Source organism: Haliaeetus leucocephalus, unplaced genomic scaffold (assembly GCF_000737465.1).
Source record: "Haliaeetus leucocephalus isolate CR32 unplaced genomic scaffold, Haliaeetus_leucocephalus-4.0 Scaffold295, whole genome shotgun sequence".
In the NCBI taxonomy this organism is placed as follows: Eukaryota; Metazoa; Chordata; class Aves; order Accipitriformes; family Accipitridae; genus Haliaeetus; species Haliaeetus leucocephalus.
The window spans coordinates 9491532-9507015 of NW_010972731.1; the positions used below are offsets into that span (position 1 = coordinate 9491532).

The 15484-nt window shown below is 51.9% G+C and overlaps 1 protein-coding gene across 1 annotated transcript in view; it reads left to right on the top strand.

The window, feature by feature from the left end:
* PRKCB (protein kinase C, beta) overlaps nucleotides 1-15484 on the top strand; it is a 77082-nt gene that overhangs the window by 37901 nt on the left and 23697 nt on the right. Inside the window, exons 8-10 of the mRNA XM_010570624.1 lie at nucleotides 4035-4181; nucleotides 10346-10519; nucleotides 14756-14847. Coding sequence (XP_010568926.1) covers nucleotides 4035-4181; nucleotides 10346-10519; nucleotides 14756-14847 — 413 coding nt within the window. The remainder of the gene's footprint in view (nucleotides 1-4034; nucleotides 4182-10345; nucleotides 10520-14755; nucleotides 14848-15484) is intronic.

A 15484-nucleotide genomic window follows, 5' to 3' on the forward strand; every position in this document is an offset into this window, starting at 1 on the left:
TGCCTTGTCTGAAGCGAGCCCAAAACTTTGAGGGGAAAGCCAGCAGCAGCAGCCGGAGCCCTCAAAGGGAGCAGCGGGTGTGAGGGCTTGGGGTTGCTGCCAGCTCTGGCCCGTGCAGGTGAAGTGCAGAATACTCACCTGGGGAGAGCACTGGTGGTGCCTGTGAAAAGCAAAGGACATAAAAGCGATGGGCTTTTCCGAGTGAATGTGGATATGGGACTTGAGGGAGCCAGAAAGGCTCTGCAGAGCCTTACCACGCCTGGGCTTCCCCGAGGAGCTGGCCCAGCAAAGATGCTGTCAGCACCGGGGCTTTGTGCTGGCGGCATCAAGGATCTGCACGGAGGTGAACTAAGGCTGGTGAGATTTCCCTGCCAGTCCCTGAAAGATTCAGTGATGCTTGGGTCCAATTCCCCAAAGAAGCTTCAAGGAGAAATGTCTATTTACTGCTTAATAAGCCGTGGAAGATCTTGCTGAATGATTGATCCAGACATTACTGAATTAATAGGTCTTTGCCATTTGTCAGTATTGCTAAAGTCTTCCCAGAACCCTCAGAATGAATGTGGTACATCTGGAGACTTACATGAAATGAGCCATATGTAAAATAAAATAGTTGCCCTTATGGTTGTCAGCGTGAACTCCATAATTATAGCACAGGACTGGAGAGTTAGTTCCTTTTTCTCCTTCCTTTTTTTAATCTCACGCGTATCTCATTTATATATAATTTCCCTGAATATCCAAGAAAATATAACAGTTCTAATACAGCAGTTGGCATACAACCAACGGTTGTCAGCTCTAAAGAGCTACCTACCTGCTTTTGTTGCATTCCATGATTGTTCCAGTGGTGTGAAAACGGTATGTATGTTGGAAGTCAGATGATGAGTTGTCTACAGGTCAGAAAATACATTGTCCAGAGGTGTCATTTCACCCTGCCAGAGTACGTCTGTACCCCCACCTTGCTGTGTCTTCCCCTATTGCATCCTGCTTTGTGAGCGAGTCAGCGTTACAAGGAAAGAAATCCCTGGCCAGCTGAGCGATGGCTCGTGCTGGCGTCCCGACGGGCGAGGAGTGCGCTGGAGCCTGGCTGGGATGCAGCAGCCAGGGTGCTGTCACGGCATTTCAGGTGACAAGGACTAAAAAGTATCCTCCAATCGACCTGCATTAGTGCTGCTTGATTCTGCCTGTTCCTGAGCAGCGTGAATCAACGGGCCAAAGTTGAGACGCGTATGACGGGTTTATATCTTGGGTGGACTTAACATTGCAAAAGCACCCAGCAGAAAGGACTGAGGTGTCAGCCTGGGCGATGCAGAAGACGGACAGACGCTCGCAGAGCTGCCGGCTGGAGCAGTGCCTCTTTCTGGCAGCCTGCGGTGCCGTTCTTGGCCGCGGTCCTGCTGCTGCGCTTCTTGCAGCCGTCCATCCGCAGCGGGCCCGTCCTGGGCTTGACAGGAGAGCATCCCGAGACGAAAGCACAGCGTGAAGCCCTGCACTACATCCCCTGCCAATTCTGCTCCGTCTTTATCAGCTGCCTGCTGGGATGGCTTGATAGATGTGGACGTCGGCTGCTATTGCATAAATTCAGATGTAGTAAATTAACTATGACAAATGGAGTTGGATAACGAAGGTCAAGGGCTTTTTTTTAAGAATTTTGTGAGCAATATTTGGTATGCTTCAGTTGTAAACCTTAAAGAGGTCTTGAGATTGTGTGAGCATCAGGAGTGTACTTAGAACAGGTTAAAGGACTTCTGTACTCACTTGGAGACAGACATTAGAGACACTCGATAGCAAAAGCAAGGCACTTCACTTGGGAGTGATGATCTTTAGATCTCCCCGACTCTTATTTTGGGCTCTTTTCGGAAAAGACCTTTCCCCTTCTTGGCCAAGCTACATGCTGAGCCTGTTTTATCAGGGGAGTCGCGTTGTGTTATATCCTCATCTTGCCTCCTATGAACATGCCGTGATGCTGCAAATTTAGGTCAAGTGGAAGGCTGGCTGTGATTGAAGCAGCCCCTCTTCAAACACAGACTGGGGAGCAGCTGTAAGCAACAGGAGGGACCTGAAGTCGCTTGCACACATGGGTGCCGGGCACTTGCCCGGGTGTCTGCCGGTGCTGCTGGTAATGCTGTGTCTGAAGGTAGCCAGTTTTGCTGGGTTGAAGCACGTGAAAATCCTCTTCCTTCCCCCCTCTTTGTGTTACTCTTTTCCCCTCTGCTCAGAACCGAAAGCCTCCCCCGCTTTGGTCAGAGTTTCAGGGAGTCCCGCGGCCAGCCCCGGCGCTGCTGGGCTGCAGACCTGCGGGAGGACGTGGGCTTATCTGAAATGCAGGGGTGTGCTTTTGGGTGTCATTTAATGGAAGTATAATATTGCCCTTGAATTTTATTGCAGCTTGTTTTCACAGAGGTTAATTTAGTGTCAAATCTGATCTGACGAGATTGTGTTTCAGCTGTGATAGAGTATTTAGGAAGCTTTCTCAGAATATGACTATTTTGCCTGCTGATAAGTACACCTTGCATTTGGAGATAGCTTTGATATACAATAGCGTGAGGACTGCTGAAGGCAAAGTGACACAACACAGGGCTGGCTTCGTGGAGGAGACGCAGAGGCTGCTCTTGTTCGGTTGCCCACGTTTGGATCCCTCTTTGGCCAGGTTCGATGAGCAGCTTTCGGTCGGTGCCAGAGCTGCTGTTTGTCACCGGAGCCGATGTGAAGTAAAATGCTCTGGCTGGGTATCCCCTTCGTTTGGGGACGTTGCAAAAGCCTAAAGATTACAATGAGGAAAAGCCCTTGTACTTCGGGAGAGGTGACTTTATTTCCTTTCCAATGTATGCAGTTTTTCCCATTGGAAAGCAGGCATGCCGCCTGTGCGGCTCCGCTCGCGGCAGTAGCAGGTACCGGTACTGGCGGCTGTTGGATGATTTCAGCCCCCTCCCTGGGGCAGAGCTGCATTAGCAATTATGATGTTTGCAAATCCTGGAGACCATTCCTTTAGTTTCCAGTGCAGGAGTTTTTCAGATGTGTCTAGGTGCTGCAGGTGACCTTGAATGGAGAATTTTACAGCACGGAGAACCTTGCAAGAACCAATTAGCAGCAGCAAAGGCTTGGAGATTACTTGTGAGGCTCCTATCTGGAGGAGCTGTGAGCAGCAGCCAAATTGAACTGCTGGAATCGGGTTAATGGAATTTCATGCTAGACTGAGCTCAGTGCAAGCCTTACACTGTCGCATATTTCTAAAAATTAAAACCGAATAAATTGTGAGATAGCTTTTACAAACTGTGGTTCAGCAAATTAGATAGCCCCTGGACCAATGAGGAGGTGCCGAGCCACCGATGAGATTTTGTGTTTAAAAATGTGGGGGTTTGTGAGGCTCCTTAATAAGCAATTGTGATTGCAGCAGCTCGTGCGATTGCTTGGGGATGCAGGAGGAGTGCTTTCTATTCTGGTTTGTTCAAAATGGATTTGTAGCTTCCTACGTTCAGCCTGAACTGGCACGGGAGTGCAATTCTTTCCAATATCAGATAGTAATGGAGGTGGAGCTGGATAAAAGGTCCTGTATTTTACCTTAATATATTTATATTCACCTGTCCTTTTCTGGTGAGGTGAGAGACAGAAGCCAGCTTCAAGAAGAAAAAGCTTATTTAAGCCTCTGTTTTATACTTTATGCTCTAGGTCTAGGGTGATCTAGAGCATGTTACAGGGCAGCTCCCCGGGCACGCAGGCTGCTGTGTCCTGCTGGCTGCGGGGAGAGGGGTAATGGAGTAATGGGCAGATGTGGTTCCCAGTTGCTCTCACAGAGATTAACTGGGAACCAGCCAAACAGTGCAATGTGTTGGGACTGATAACTTCCCCAGTGCCCTTCTTGGTGCTGTCCCTGTCATGCTTACAGAAAAGGTTCCTGTAGCTCAGGGTAGGCTTTGACCTGGAAAAGAGCTGATTAACGCGGGATTTCAGGAGCACTGTCTGGTTTTATGATGACCTTTCTCCGAAGTGTTTTCAGTAATTTTTTCTCTTTTCTCCCTGTCCCATCTCCATCTGTGCAGAGAGCCAAGATCGGAACAGGGTCCAAGGCTGCGGATGAGAAGACGACAAATGCCATTTCTAAGTTCGACAACAACGGGAGCAGAGATCGGATGAAACTTTCGGATTTCAATTTCCTGATGGTGCTGGGAAAAGGGAGCTTTGGGAAGGTGCGGTACAACATACGCCTTTGCACTTTCTGTATTTAACACACACCTGTAGTATTTCTAAGCTGCGGCCGCGTGGCTACTCCAGCATGGTCTGTCCTCGCTCTGCCTGGGAGCAGTGGTGTCACAGTAATGGGAGCCCAGTTTGTTGGCTCCCTTCCGGACTGTGTGACTGCTGTATCACAGTGATGAAGACCTGAGATGTCTGATCAGACCATCACAAAAATCAGATGGTCTCTTTTGGGAAGCCGGGTGCGTGCTCTGTCTTTAAAGCTCTTTTTTATTTGGCCATTTTTTTCTCTAATAATTACAAATATATGTGAACATTTTAATTAACTTTCCAGACCGGTTATGAGTGGTAACAGAATTTCATTCTTCTAGTAATTATGTGACTTGGAGCCTTCGTTTTTCTTGGGGTCTTGCCAACTTTGTCATGATTTCCATTAGAAACTCCAGTGCTCAAGTGGCTGCTTGGGCTTCACAGCCCGGAGCAGGAAGGAAGGTGGGCTGCCGTTGCTGCGCACCAACGTGGTGTTTGCTGGTGTGATGGATGGCCCGACACCGCTCTGATTAGTGAATTGCCTTAATGGCAGGGAATATTGCTCTGCCTTTGGGCCCATCTCTTGGGCCAGCAGTGGAGGTGAGGAGGGAATGCCAGAGGAGCGATGCTCACCCATCGCCCGCTGAGCCCAAGGGGCGAACCCACCTTTCACAGCTGGCGCCCGTTCCCTTCCCTGGCTTTTGCTGCTGGTGTTTGAGCTCGGGGAGGTCCCAGCCTCTCTAGACGGGTGTTTGCTCCCTCTCTGGAGGTGGACAGCTTAGAGATCCACTGAAGCATCCGTGACAGGAGGAGAACGGGGAGCTCCTGATGGTCCCCAGCACCCCGAGCATCCGCCGGGGTTCCCCTGCCGGTGATGCTGCCGGGGAGGAGGCTGCCGTTACTCTGCGTTTACACCTTCGCTGCGGGTTGGCAGCCTGGGGGAGCAGGAAAGCCCCCTGCGTTGTGCCCATGCTGCTACCACTCAGTAATGTGTACGTACCCCCATTTCCACATCGGTTTTGCTCCCTTTTCTCTCCCTCCCAACACCTAATCCCCTTTAAAGTCTATGCCTGGCATCTGGAAACTCTGTAGTTGTGGTTTCCCGCCCCCCTCCTCTTTCTTTTAATGTGAGAAACATTAGCAAACTCTTCAGTTGGCATCGTGGCTTATGTAAGGGAATGTGTGACAGAAACTGTTCCCTGGAACAGCATGTTATAAATATGCTAATTAGCACTTATTAAAACAGCACGTTGGTTTCTACGGTTAGATGCAGCCTCACCCTCACGTGTGCCTGTGCCGCCTCCCGCTGCCCGTCGCCCCGGCACGGGGACACCGAGGTGGCACGGCGGAGGGTACTTTGCTCCCTGCTCGGTTTGCACTTAGACAGAGGTGCCAGATGTTTCGGAAGGAGCTGGACAGAGGTGCACAGATGCACGCCATGCTGGCGCTCGGCTGGCGGGGAACGGAGCCCGGCTGCCCGGTCCGGGCTCCCGGCAGGTTCCCAGCCCGTGGCGTGCCGAGCGGCCGGTCGCGTCCGTGGCAGCAGCATCCTTCTCCGGGGCTGGCACCGCCAGCTCCCGTCCTTGGCTGTGTGCTGCCAGCCTCCCGCCTCCCAGCACCCACTGCTGCTGCCGTTGGAGCAGGCTGTGAGAGCTCTTTGAGTATAATCACACTGTTTTAGTGAGTCTTTGTCTCAGGCGTAAGCTTATTAACCCTTTGGCATCAGCAGCTCAGATTTACTGCTTAGTATTTTTCTCTCTCCACCACTATGGCTGGCCAGGGTCAGGAGTACCTACGAGTTGGCCTCAGTGCAGTGTAATAAACTTCCTTTCTCTACATTCAGCATCAGAATATCTCCAGTTATTATGCTGGAGCATTCCCAAACAAATACACTATATTACAGGAATAGATCAAGTTAAGTATCAGCTTTTTCTGCACAAAAAAAAAAAAAATTAAAAAATGAATGCAGTCTACTTTCCAGAGAGCGAGCCGGCAGAGGGAGGTCCCCACAGAGCCAGGCATCAAGGTTTAGGGGTGGAAAATAGCTCAGGGGCAGGGGCTCAGGCGTGCGTGGTCCTGGCTCAGCATGTTCAGCCCCAGGGTGACCCTCGTTGCTCCTTGGTGGTCTTGGGTCTTCTTGGGCTGGCCCCCGCTGCTGCCCACCCCGGCTGCGGGGTCCGTCGGAGCCCCCGGGAGCTCCAGCTGGTGGCAGTCCTCCGCTGGGCTGGCAAGGGGAAGGGAGATGTTCCTGACTGAGGAAGGCAGCACTTGGCACAGCCCACCCTGGGTTTGCTTTGCTGTAATATAAATAGAGGAGAGTTAAATTATGTGGCTTGCTCATATTTTTGCAGCTAATCAATCTGTCATGCTATCAAGCTGTCAATCTTTTCGGGGGGTTTTATGGTGTTTTTCTGGGCAGGGCTGATTCTTTTGCCTCTGCAGTTATGGATTACAATGCAATGGGAGACAATTTTCTTGTCCTATGATAATCTTCAAGCTGTAAAACGCTCTCCTCTCCTCTCTCGGTAGGAAACGTGGCAGAAGGGCTGGCAGCTGGTGCACTCAGGACTGGGTCTCTGACTTGCGGAGCTGTGCTCTGGCCCCTGGGCACGTGGTGAGGTTTGGGCGCGCGCTCCCTCCTTCACCAGCGTGCATCTTGTGCACGGCTCTGTTCAGGGCATTGCCAAACTGCGCTGGGTGCATTCGCTTGTTTGAATCTTTCCGTATTTACAGCGCAATGGGTCCCAGTCTTTTTCTTTGTCGTTACCAGCCCTTGTTTGAAGCCTGCTCGTCGGTGGCTGTCCTCCTCCTGAGATCTTAGCCGTGCCCATGCTGCAGTCACCATAGGAACTGCGATGCCAGCGTGCTGGAGCCAGCTTCGAGCCAGCCCCTGTCGCACCGGGAGCACCGAGCTCCTCCGCGCAGCTGGACAGGCTGCGGCTCCGTGCCGCAAGCTGTCGCGCTGGCATTGCACCGCCGAGCTGCCGCGGGCAGGGTCGGAGCGAGGCGGCGTCGGAGACGGTCGCGTTAAGCCCCGCGGGCTGCGAGCAGCCCTGTCTCCTGCTTGGAGAACAGGCCAAGTCTGCTAATGCCTGTGCAGACTTCGTGCCTGTCACTCAGGGTGCAGAAGGTATTTTCTCAGATTGGCCGTAGGCCAGAGCCTGCAATCTCTTCCGCATATGCAAATTCACAGTGATTACAGCATCCTGAACTCGATGTGCACTTCTGGAGCCGCTCGCTCTGCCAGCCCAGATGTGAGAGAGAAATATAGTAACGTGTGGTTTTCAGCATCCCTCTGCACTCACCCAGACGCAGGCTCTCATACTTGGCCTCTTCACTGTGGGTGTACGTAGTGCAGCTGATTTTTAGGCAGCTGCAAAGTCCTTTTGCCTTTTACATTTCAGTAAAGCAGGGCTGGTTGGCTCAGCTGTGGCTCAGGATTGCCGTGTCATTGGGAAGCTACTGCATGAAACATTTACAGTCCCTATAAGCCCTAGAGCAGTTTTTTGCATTTAATGCGGTACACCAGCCAACCTCTGCCTCTCGCCGCGCTGCAGAGACCAGGCGCGCTGGGCTGGCGGTCGTCACATCCCCGCTCGGGTGGGAATCGCCCACTGACGTCTCGGTGGCACCCACCGCTCTCTCTGGGGTTTCCTCCCGTGCCGGACAGGCTCCGATCGCCCCGGCAGAGTTCAGCTCCCCTATGTTGTTATTTACTGCAGCCAAAGCCCGTTCTCCAGCAGCTGGTTTTACCTCTGCATTTGATCGGCGTGTACCCCCAGGGAAGTCTCCTGGTGCGTTTATCCCTGAACATGCTCCCTTACCACCAACAGCACACTCTTCCCTGATAGTCTCCAAGCAAAATGCCTGGAGAAGCACCAGGATGCTTTCCGAGCTGTGCCTGGCCCTGCAATCTCCCTGCTTCCGAAGGGGGCTCCTGCTGCCACCTCCTGCCCCGGTGCGGTCCCTTCGAGGCAGTAGCAGACACCAGGCTCAGAGATGCCCTGGTTTAGTTACTTTTTCTCTGAAAGGGTTATGGATAGCGAGGTAGGTCTGCATATAATTGATACTGCATATAACACACTTACTCCCAGGTAACAGGTTTCATCTTCCCACAAACTGTGTGCTTGGAGCGGTCGCTTCTCTTTTCCCACCAACTTTGAATGGCCAAAGCCCGTCTGCTTTTGTCACTTAAAAAGCAGCCCTGTTTTTTAGCATGTCACTTGTAAATCTCAGCTTGCATAAAACCGGTGAAGATAAATGGAGGCAATGAGCTGAAACGGTTCAGTTTGTGCCGAATCGCAAGGGAGGGCAGGGGTGCAGGCTCCACGTGAAGCCGCTGTGTCTGCTGCCCTGGCACCCTGTCCCGCGGCTGCAGGCAGGGCACCGGTGTCTGCCCGTGCCCGTGGGCACTCCTACGAGCTGAGCTTGTCGATTCGGTGCAAAGGGCTCTTGCAAGACACCTCAGGGAGCTGGTAGCAGGAAAAGGTGAAGCACAAATCTGGTCCCAGCGCCTGTGCCTTGCTGGGCTGCATCACAGCAGCACGCCGAGCTGCTCCGGGTTCTCAACTTTCTTCAAACATCAGCGAGTAAAGGAATCGGTTACTGAAGTCACTGACATGCTGTCAGTCTGCTTTTTAGCCCTGCCGACAGATGAGTGCGGCGTGTGGCCGCTGCAATCCCAGCCCCGCTGATGAAAATGTAAATGTCAGTGGCTTCTCCAAAGCACTTGGCGCTGAGGAGCCCCGATGTCTTTCCCGGCTAATCCTGACAAGCAGCACGTCAAGGACAGCCAGCCTCGCCAGGGCTGCAGCCAAGCGCCTGAAATGAGCCAGAGCCACGTGCTTTCAGAAAGTACTCTTCCCCGTTGTACTGTTATTTTTCCCTCTAAGAAGTGGGTGGGCACCGAAGACCTCGGTCCCTCGCCTTGTCCCCACTCCTCAGGCTGTGTCCCCTGCCATGCCACCCCAGGGCTGGCACAGCGCTGCCCTGTCCCAAAACCCCAAAGAGGGCTGCTCTGCCCCGGAACGGGCTCTGTCCCAGCTCCAGCGGAGGAGCCGGGCACGTTGCAGTGGGGAGCGCGGGGCCCCAGCTCCATGTCATCTGCCTGAGGCCAACAAGAGGGTGAATTCCGCTGTCCTCAGTGTCTCAAAAGTGGTCCGTGAGGCCTGCTCGCGTTTCCTCTGCCAGTCTGCTACAGTATGAAATGCATTTCAGTTCCACCTTATTGATGTTGACTTCTAGTAATTTATTTTCAAAACATCCGAACTCCTGTTCCTGATGTGACTGGAGGATTTCTGCAGACTCTTTCAAATGGAAAGCAATTCATTTCCACTGAGCGCTCGAATCTAACGTGATGAGCAAGTGCGAGGAGGGAAAATGGGAAGCAAAGTGTGGTTTCAGAGTCCGTTAATTTTGCTGGCAGCCCAAGGAGCAGCTTACGCTGATGGACCGTGGTGGATCAGTCTGGGGATCCTCACTGGGGCTGATGGGATTAATGAGGGAAATTTGCACCAGCAGAAGCAGTGCATCCCATTTATTGTAATAAATAAACCCGCAAATGGGTGAAACTGGTTTAAAATGGGAGGTTGGATGGATTCTTCTGAATGAGAGGGGCTTTGGCTGGGTGATGGACCAGCATGTAACTGGGTTTTGATCACTGCGCGCATTGTGGAGGGGGTGTGTGAGGCAGAGAGTTTTTTCTCTTGCTGACTCTTTTCCACTTTAAGTTTTTACCACTTCGTAATTTGATGGACTCTACGTTCAAACTCTCGCCAATGCTGCGTGCACCTTGAGGGTGCCGAACTGGGGCCCGACTCGGCGATGAAAGGTGATGAAGGGTGATGTCTGGCTCAGACATCAGCAAACCCCTTGGACGGGGTTCCTCGAGGCAATTAGGTGGCGAGGAAGTAGATGTGTTACTTGTTAGACTTAGGGCTCCTAAATACTTTTGGAAATACCACTAGTAGCTTTCCACATCACTTGGCACCTGAATCTCTTTTCAGGGTTATAATGGGAGCCACAGGATAATAAGCGAGCCGTTATTTTTAACTACTGGCCGTGGCAAGCTAGAAGCATTGCAGATCCGTGTTTTCCTTATCCTGCATGTGTCCTCTCCCCCATGCAGGTGATGCTGGCGGAGAGGAAGGGCACGGACGAGCTCTACGCCGTTAAGATCTTGAAGAAGGACGTCGTTATCCAAGACGATGACGTAGAGTGCACGATGGTTGAAAAACGTGTCCTGGCTCTCTCCGGGAAGCCTCCGTTCCTGACCCAGCTCCACTCCTGCTTTCAGACGATGGTAAGTGCCGGTGCCACAGCCTGTCCCTGGGCAAAGGGCAGAGTGGGCTGGGGACCCTGCTGGACCCTGAACATGGAGCGGGGGGAGTCTGACGCTTTGCAAAATGGATTTTAGTCACTTGGCTTCAGTGGTGAGTTTGTGGGTAGAAACCCTCTTCTAGAGACCCAGTGTCACCACTTATCTGGGACCAGTGCCTTTCAGGGTGGCTGCAGGGTGCCTGGGAGCTGTGTGGACGGAGCTGTAGGGACTTCTGCCCTGGTCACGCGTTTTACCTTCTCTAAAACACACCTTTGCTTTTATTCGTGTTTCTTTTCGGGATATACATCCCTACACTTGCAAAAGCAGCCATGTATTTTCTGCCTTGACAAACTCACAACTTGTCCAATTTGCTTGCAAAAGCGCTTCCATGAACAAAATGTGTGTGTGTTAAACTGGAGGCAGTAAGGTACAATATCTGCACCCCTGAGATTTTTTCATCAGGGAGCTGTTGATGGCATTATACGTGATTTCCCAGCCCCTCAGGTGGCCCCCTCAGCTGGCGATATCTGTTATGATTCGATAGCAAAGTGCTGCGCTTTTTCTCAGGATTCATTCTTGTGGTCAAAACCTGAGTAAAGGGTGAAACCTAATACAAACCACAGGAAATTCAGTTTGAAATGGGCATGCGATTGAGTTTGTACAAATCAGAAGCGGAGAGGGGGAGTGGGGAAGGGGACGGGGGACCTTTAAAGCAATCTCTGCCCAGCTGTCAAGCAACCTGTGAGTGAAAACGTCCAGGTACGTGTCAGTGGGAGCGGGGAGAGGGAATCAGCAGAGTCCTTTAGAACGATGACAATGCTATCCAGGAGGATTACATTTTAATATTATCCCAGAAATTTCATTTACCAAACACATTCAGTGTATTTAAAGCCTGCGGACTGGCTTTGCAGCACAGTAATCAAAATGTGGCAGGAGAAGCTATTTCACACAGCATCTCTCTGGCATCTGAAGTGAGTCAGCGCAGGATTATTCCTGGCAGACCTATAGTAGCTTAATAGTAATCGTATTTGTAATGTAATCAAAATGTATAGCAGGGTGTATTATCAAATGCTGGCACAAAGCACTTTGATTTCTGGGAGCACAGTCCAGAGCACACTTCTCAGCCGGGGCTGTTAGTTCAGCGACTGGTGGGAGAGAGACAAGCCCTAAATCTGCGTTTCAAGGAAAATGTGAAGATGAGCAATGAGAGCGCTCCTGCCTGGGTCTCAAGGACGAGAGAAGCCCCGTGCTGGCACGGCTGTGGGATCCTGGGGTGCTCTGCCCCGAAAAGGTCCTGGGTCAGAGCCTGGGCTCCCGGGAGGGGGGTGAGCCGGGTGTCCCTGGGTGTCCCCGGGTGAGCCGTGCCTTCCCTGACCACCTCGCTTCCCTCTGGGGCTCAGCAGCGAAGGGCACAGCAGCAGCAGCGACACTGATAAATGATAAATAACGGGTGGATGGAGAACTCGGCTGTTGTCCTGGCCCTGACTCTTGTTCACAGTGTGGAGTCAGGCAGGAGATGGACGAGTGGTTAATTCGAAGAAGGGGGGCATCGGAAGGAGCCCCAGGAGTTGCGTCTTGGCTGCCTAAGGAAGGGGCGTGTGTGTTTTACCAGCTCTGTGCAAGTCTCTGCAGGGAATATTTATGTATCTGTAACTTGCTGTTGCTCAGTGAGTTCGGATGCTCCAGACTTGGATAGACCCCGTCCTTTTCTGCCATAGACAAGAGCCAGGACAGCTTTCCGTATCCATCCCTCTTCCAGCCTGTAGGCTGGCCAGCCATCTGGCTGCTTTATTCGTGATGTTTTTTTCTCTGAAGCACCAGCATTCTCTTCTCCACCCAAATGAGGAAAGCTCAAATCCTGCTTTTAGAGCTCAGCTGGCTGTTTCAAGAGACCATCTTTTTAATATTCTTCCTCCTTGAAGTTGATCGATATATTTAGGAAACAGCTGCAAATGAGCACAATATTGCTTTGCTTTCCAGTTACTGTCACAGGCTGACTAGCGTGGTGGTGGCTGCTGAAGGTGACTTTGCCTGCCCTGTGCCTTACTGCTGAACTGGATCGACGCCTTGGCAGAGGCAGTCATTTACGGAGGGGTATGCTCCAAAATTCCCAGCCATCTGATAAGCCGAAATCTCTTTTCTATCCCATCAGTGCCACATGTTTTACATAGGCTGATTGGCCCTTCGGTACTGTATTTAATTACCTTTGAGGCTGCCCCGCTGTCAGGGTGCGCTGTGCGTCGCCACGCTGTGCTGTGCCTGGGGTGCAGGAGCTGATTACCCGAGTTACTCTATAGCCCTTATTATGGTAATGCTCACATTTGCATATCTTCTGGGCTCCTCGTCCTTACTGTCTTAAAAGCAGGGCAAGGTTTATTTAAGGAGGAAAAGAAGAATGGGAAATATTATGCATTCTTATGTAATGCTGCGAACCTGGAGCTCTCGCAGTGCTCCAGCCTTTGTGTCTTTCCTTTCGTGGTCTAGGGCTGGGGGGAGCCCGGGGATGGCTTTGGGCTCCTGTGCGTCGAGGCCCCACGACTGGTTTTCGAAGGCTGTAGAAAGTTGCTTGTTGTAAGAAGGGTGGCTCAGGCCTGATGTTACGCAGCGCTTTGCTGTGCTCATCCATAACTGACACGCACAGGTCGGAGCGCAGATGTCTGCTGGCAGGGAAGATCCACTTGGACGGCAGTCTGTGTCCCACTCCTGCATGCACTCCGGTGGTCTGGAGCCATTGCTTCTCCCTCCCCGAGAAACCTCCTGCAACGGTTTAGGTTGGTGGTTTTGGCAGTCTTGCACGATTTTCTTCACAGCCGTTTCCCATTAGAAAAAAGAGCTGTGAAACATCAGAGGAAAGTGGCATTTCAAGGGCATGGATTCCCCAGGGTAAAGGTGTCGCTGGTGTGGAGCTCCTGCTGGCTCAAATCTTGTGTCTCCTGGGACATGCAGGCCTTGTACTAGAGCTCCATGCGAGACATGGCATGATAAAATCCAGCTGCTTTTGTTTCATTAATCCACGGTTCTGAGCTTTGTGGGGATGCTTGGGTCTTGTTTCTTGCCTCGTTGCTCTCCTCGGGGTTGATTGTGGCCCACACTTTCTCAAATTTCTAGCAATGTGTAGAGGACTGAGCTTACACCCAGCAGGACTAATGGTAGCCATGAATGCAGGAGCCATCCTGTGTATACAAGCCCCTCGCCAGCTCCCCGCAGTCGCTGCGGCTCCAGGACAGTGCCCGCTGCAAGCCCCTGCCTGCCCCTGGCCGTGGCTTGGCTTTCCCTGGGGACAGCGTGGGGCAGAGAAGAACACACCACTTCAGCTTACTTGGGAATTTCTTAGGTCTGCGCCTCTGTGGCTGCCACGCTGTGTAAGAGGAGGGGTGCTTTAATCTGGGGAGTCTTAATTAATGAAAGCAAAGTGCGTTTGACACATTAGAGGCAGTCGGTGTGTGCTTGTAGGTGGCTGTGATTGCACCTACTAGCAAGTGTTTTAATTGATTCAAAGTCACTGGTTGACCTGTTTGTTCTACTCTTAACAACTACTCACTTAATTAAGCATGCGTGAACATTAAGTACACCCTCAGACCAGGCTGGGAGGAGCGAGGAGAGGGGATGCAGCCTCCTCCTGCATCCCCAGCTTGACCGGGGGGCTGCTGGGTCCCCTGCAAGCACGTGTGGTCCCGGCACTGCCGCAGGCTGCTCCCGGCGAGACTGGTGAGCTGGGAATGTCCCACAGCCCTCCCGGTGCTTGGCCAAATCATGCTGGTCGCTGCCTGCACATGGAGGCTGGTCCCCGTAGGAACTGCTCACATCTCTTGTGCACCTCTTAATTGAAGCCATGCAGTGCCTGGGGAAATACCGGCAAGGAGCTGTCTGATGAAACGCCCTGCAAAATGGCTTCAGTGAAGAATGAGAGCAAATTTATTAATGGGAAGTGAAAAACCTCTGTTTTAAGAATTCCTCCACTTGCCTTCTCCATCAGATCTATCTGCAAAGATGCGGAGCTTAAGTCCAGAGCGTTGCAAAGGAATTAGTACATCTGTCTTATGGACTCCGTGTGAACAGAAGCTCCACCTGCACCCCTGGGGGAGGACAATGATGATAGTTGTATTGCCATGAAAAATATAGACTGGAGCTGTCAGTTGCCTTGGTCCTTATTTCTGACCCCTGCAGATTCCCTGCTCTAATAATTCTGCTGCTAATTGTTTGCTTTTTTTTCTTTAGGATCGTTTGTATTTTGTGATGGAATACGTGAATGGTGGCGACTTAATGTACCAGATCCAGCAGGTTGGGAGGTTTAAAGAGCCACACGCTGTGTAAGTTCAGTAGCCCCAGTTTGGCACCTTCAGGGTAGGTCCTTGATGTACCTTTGTCATACAGCTGGAAATATAGTCCAAGCTACAGGCTTTTGTGGTGCAAGTCCTGGGCAGAAAGGGAGGGGAAAGGAAGAACAGCAGGAATCCGAGGATGCAGGGTCATTCTTTGCCTGGTGCCAACCATGCTGGTGCCTCCAGCTCCTCTTTGGGATACACATGTCAATAGGTAAATAATTGACCTTCATAAAAGGACCAGGCAGGGAGGTTTGGAGGCTTCCTGGGAGACACCAGCAGCAGCTGGTGAGCTCCCAGCCGCCGTGCTGCCAGCTCACCTCTGTTCTGCCCCATGCCCTTCCCCAGGGCGTGAGGGACGTCGGGTCTTTGGCTCCTCTACTGGGGTTGCCGACCTGAGTGTTAACTGGTGGCTTTTGGCTCCTGCTCCCTGTAATCTGGACAGAGCAGAAGGTGTCTGTGAAAGCCTTCATATGCTTCAAGAAAAAATACAAACAGTAAGCAGAGCCCAGGTGGGTTTGAACTGGTGTTTTGCACTCTGGCAGAGTCCTCTGAGACCCAGAATATTCTTTAAAGAACGGGGTGGCCGTGCATGTTATCTCCTCGGCCTCCCCGAGATGACAGA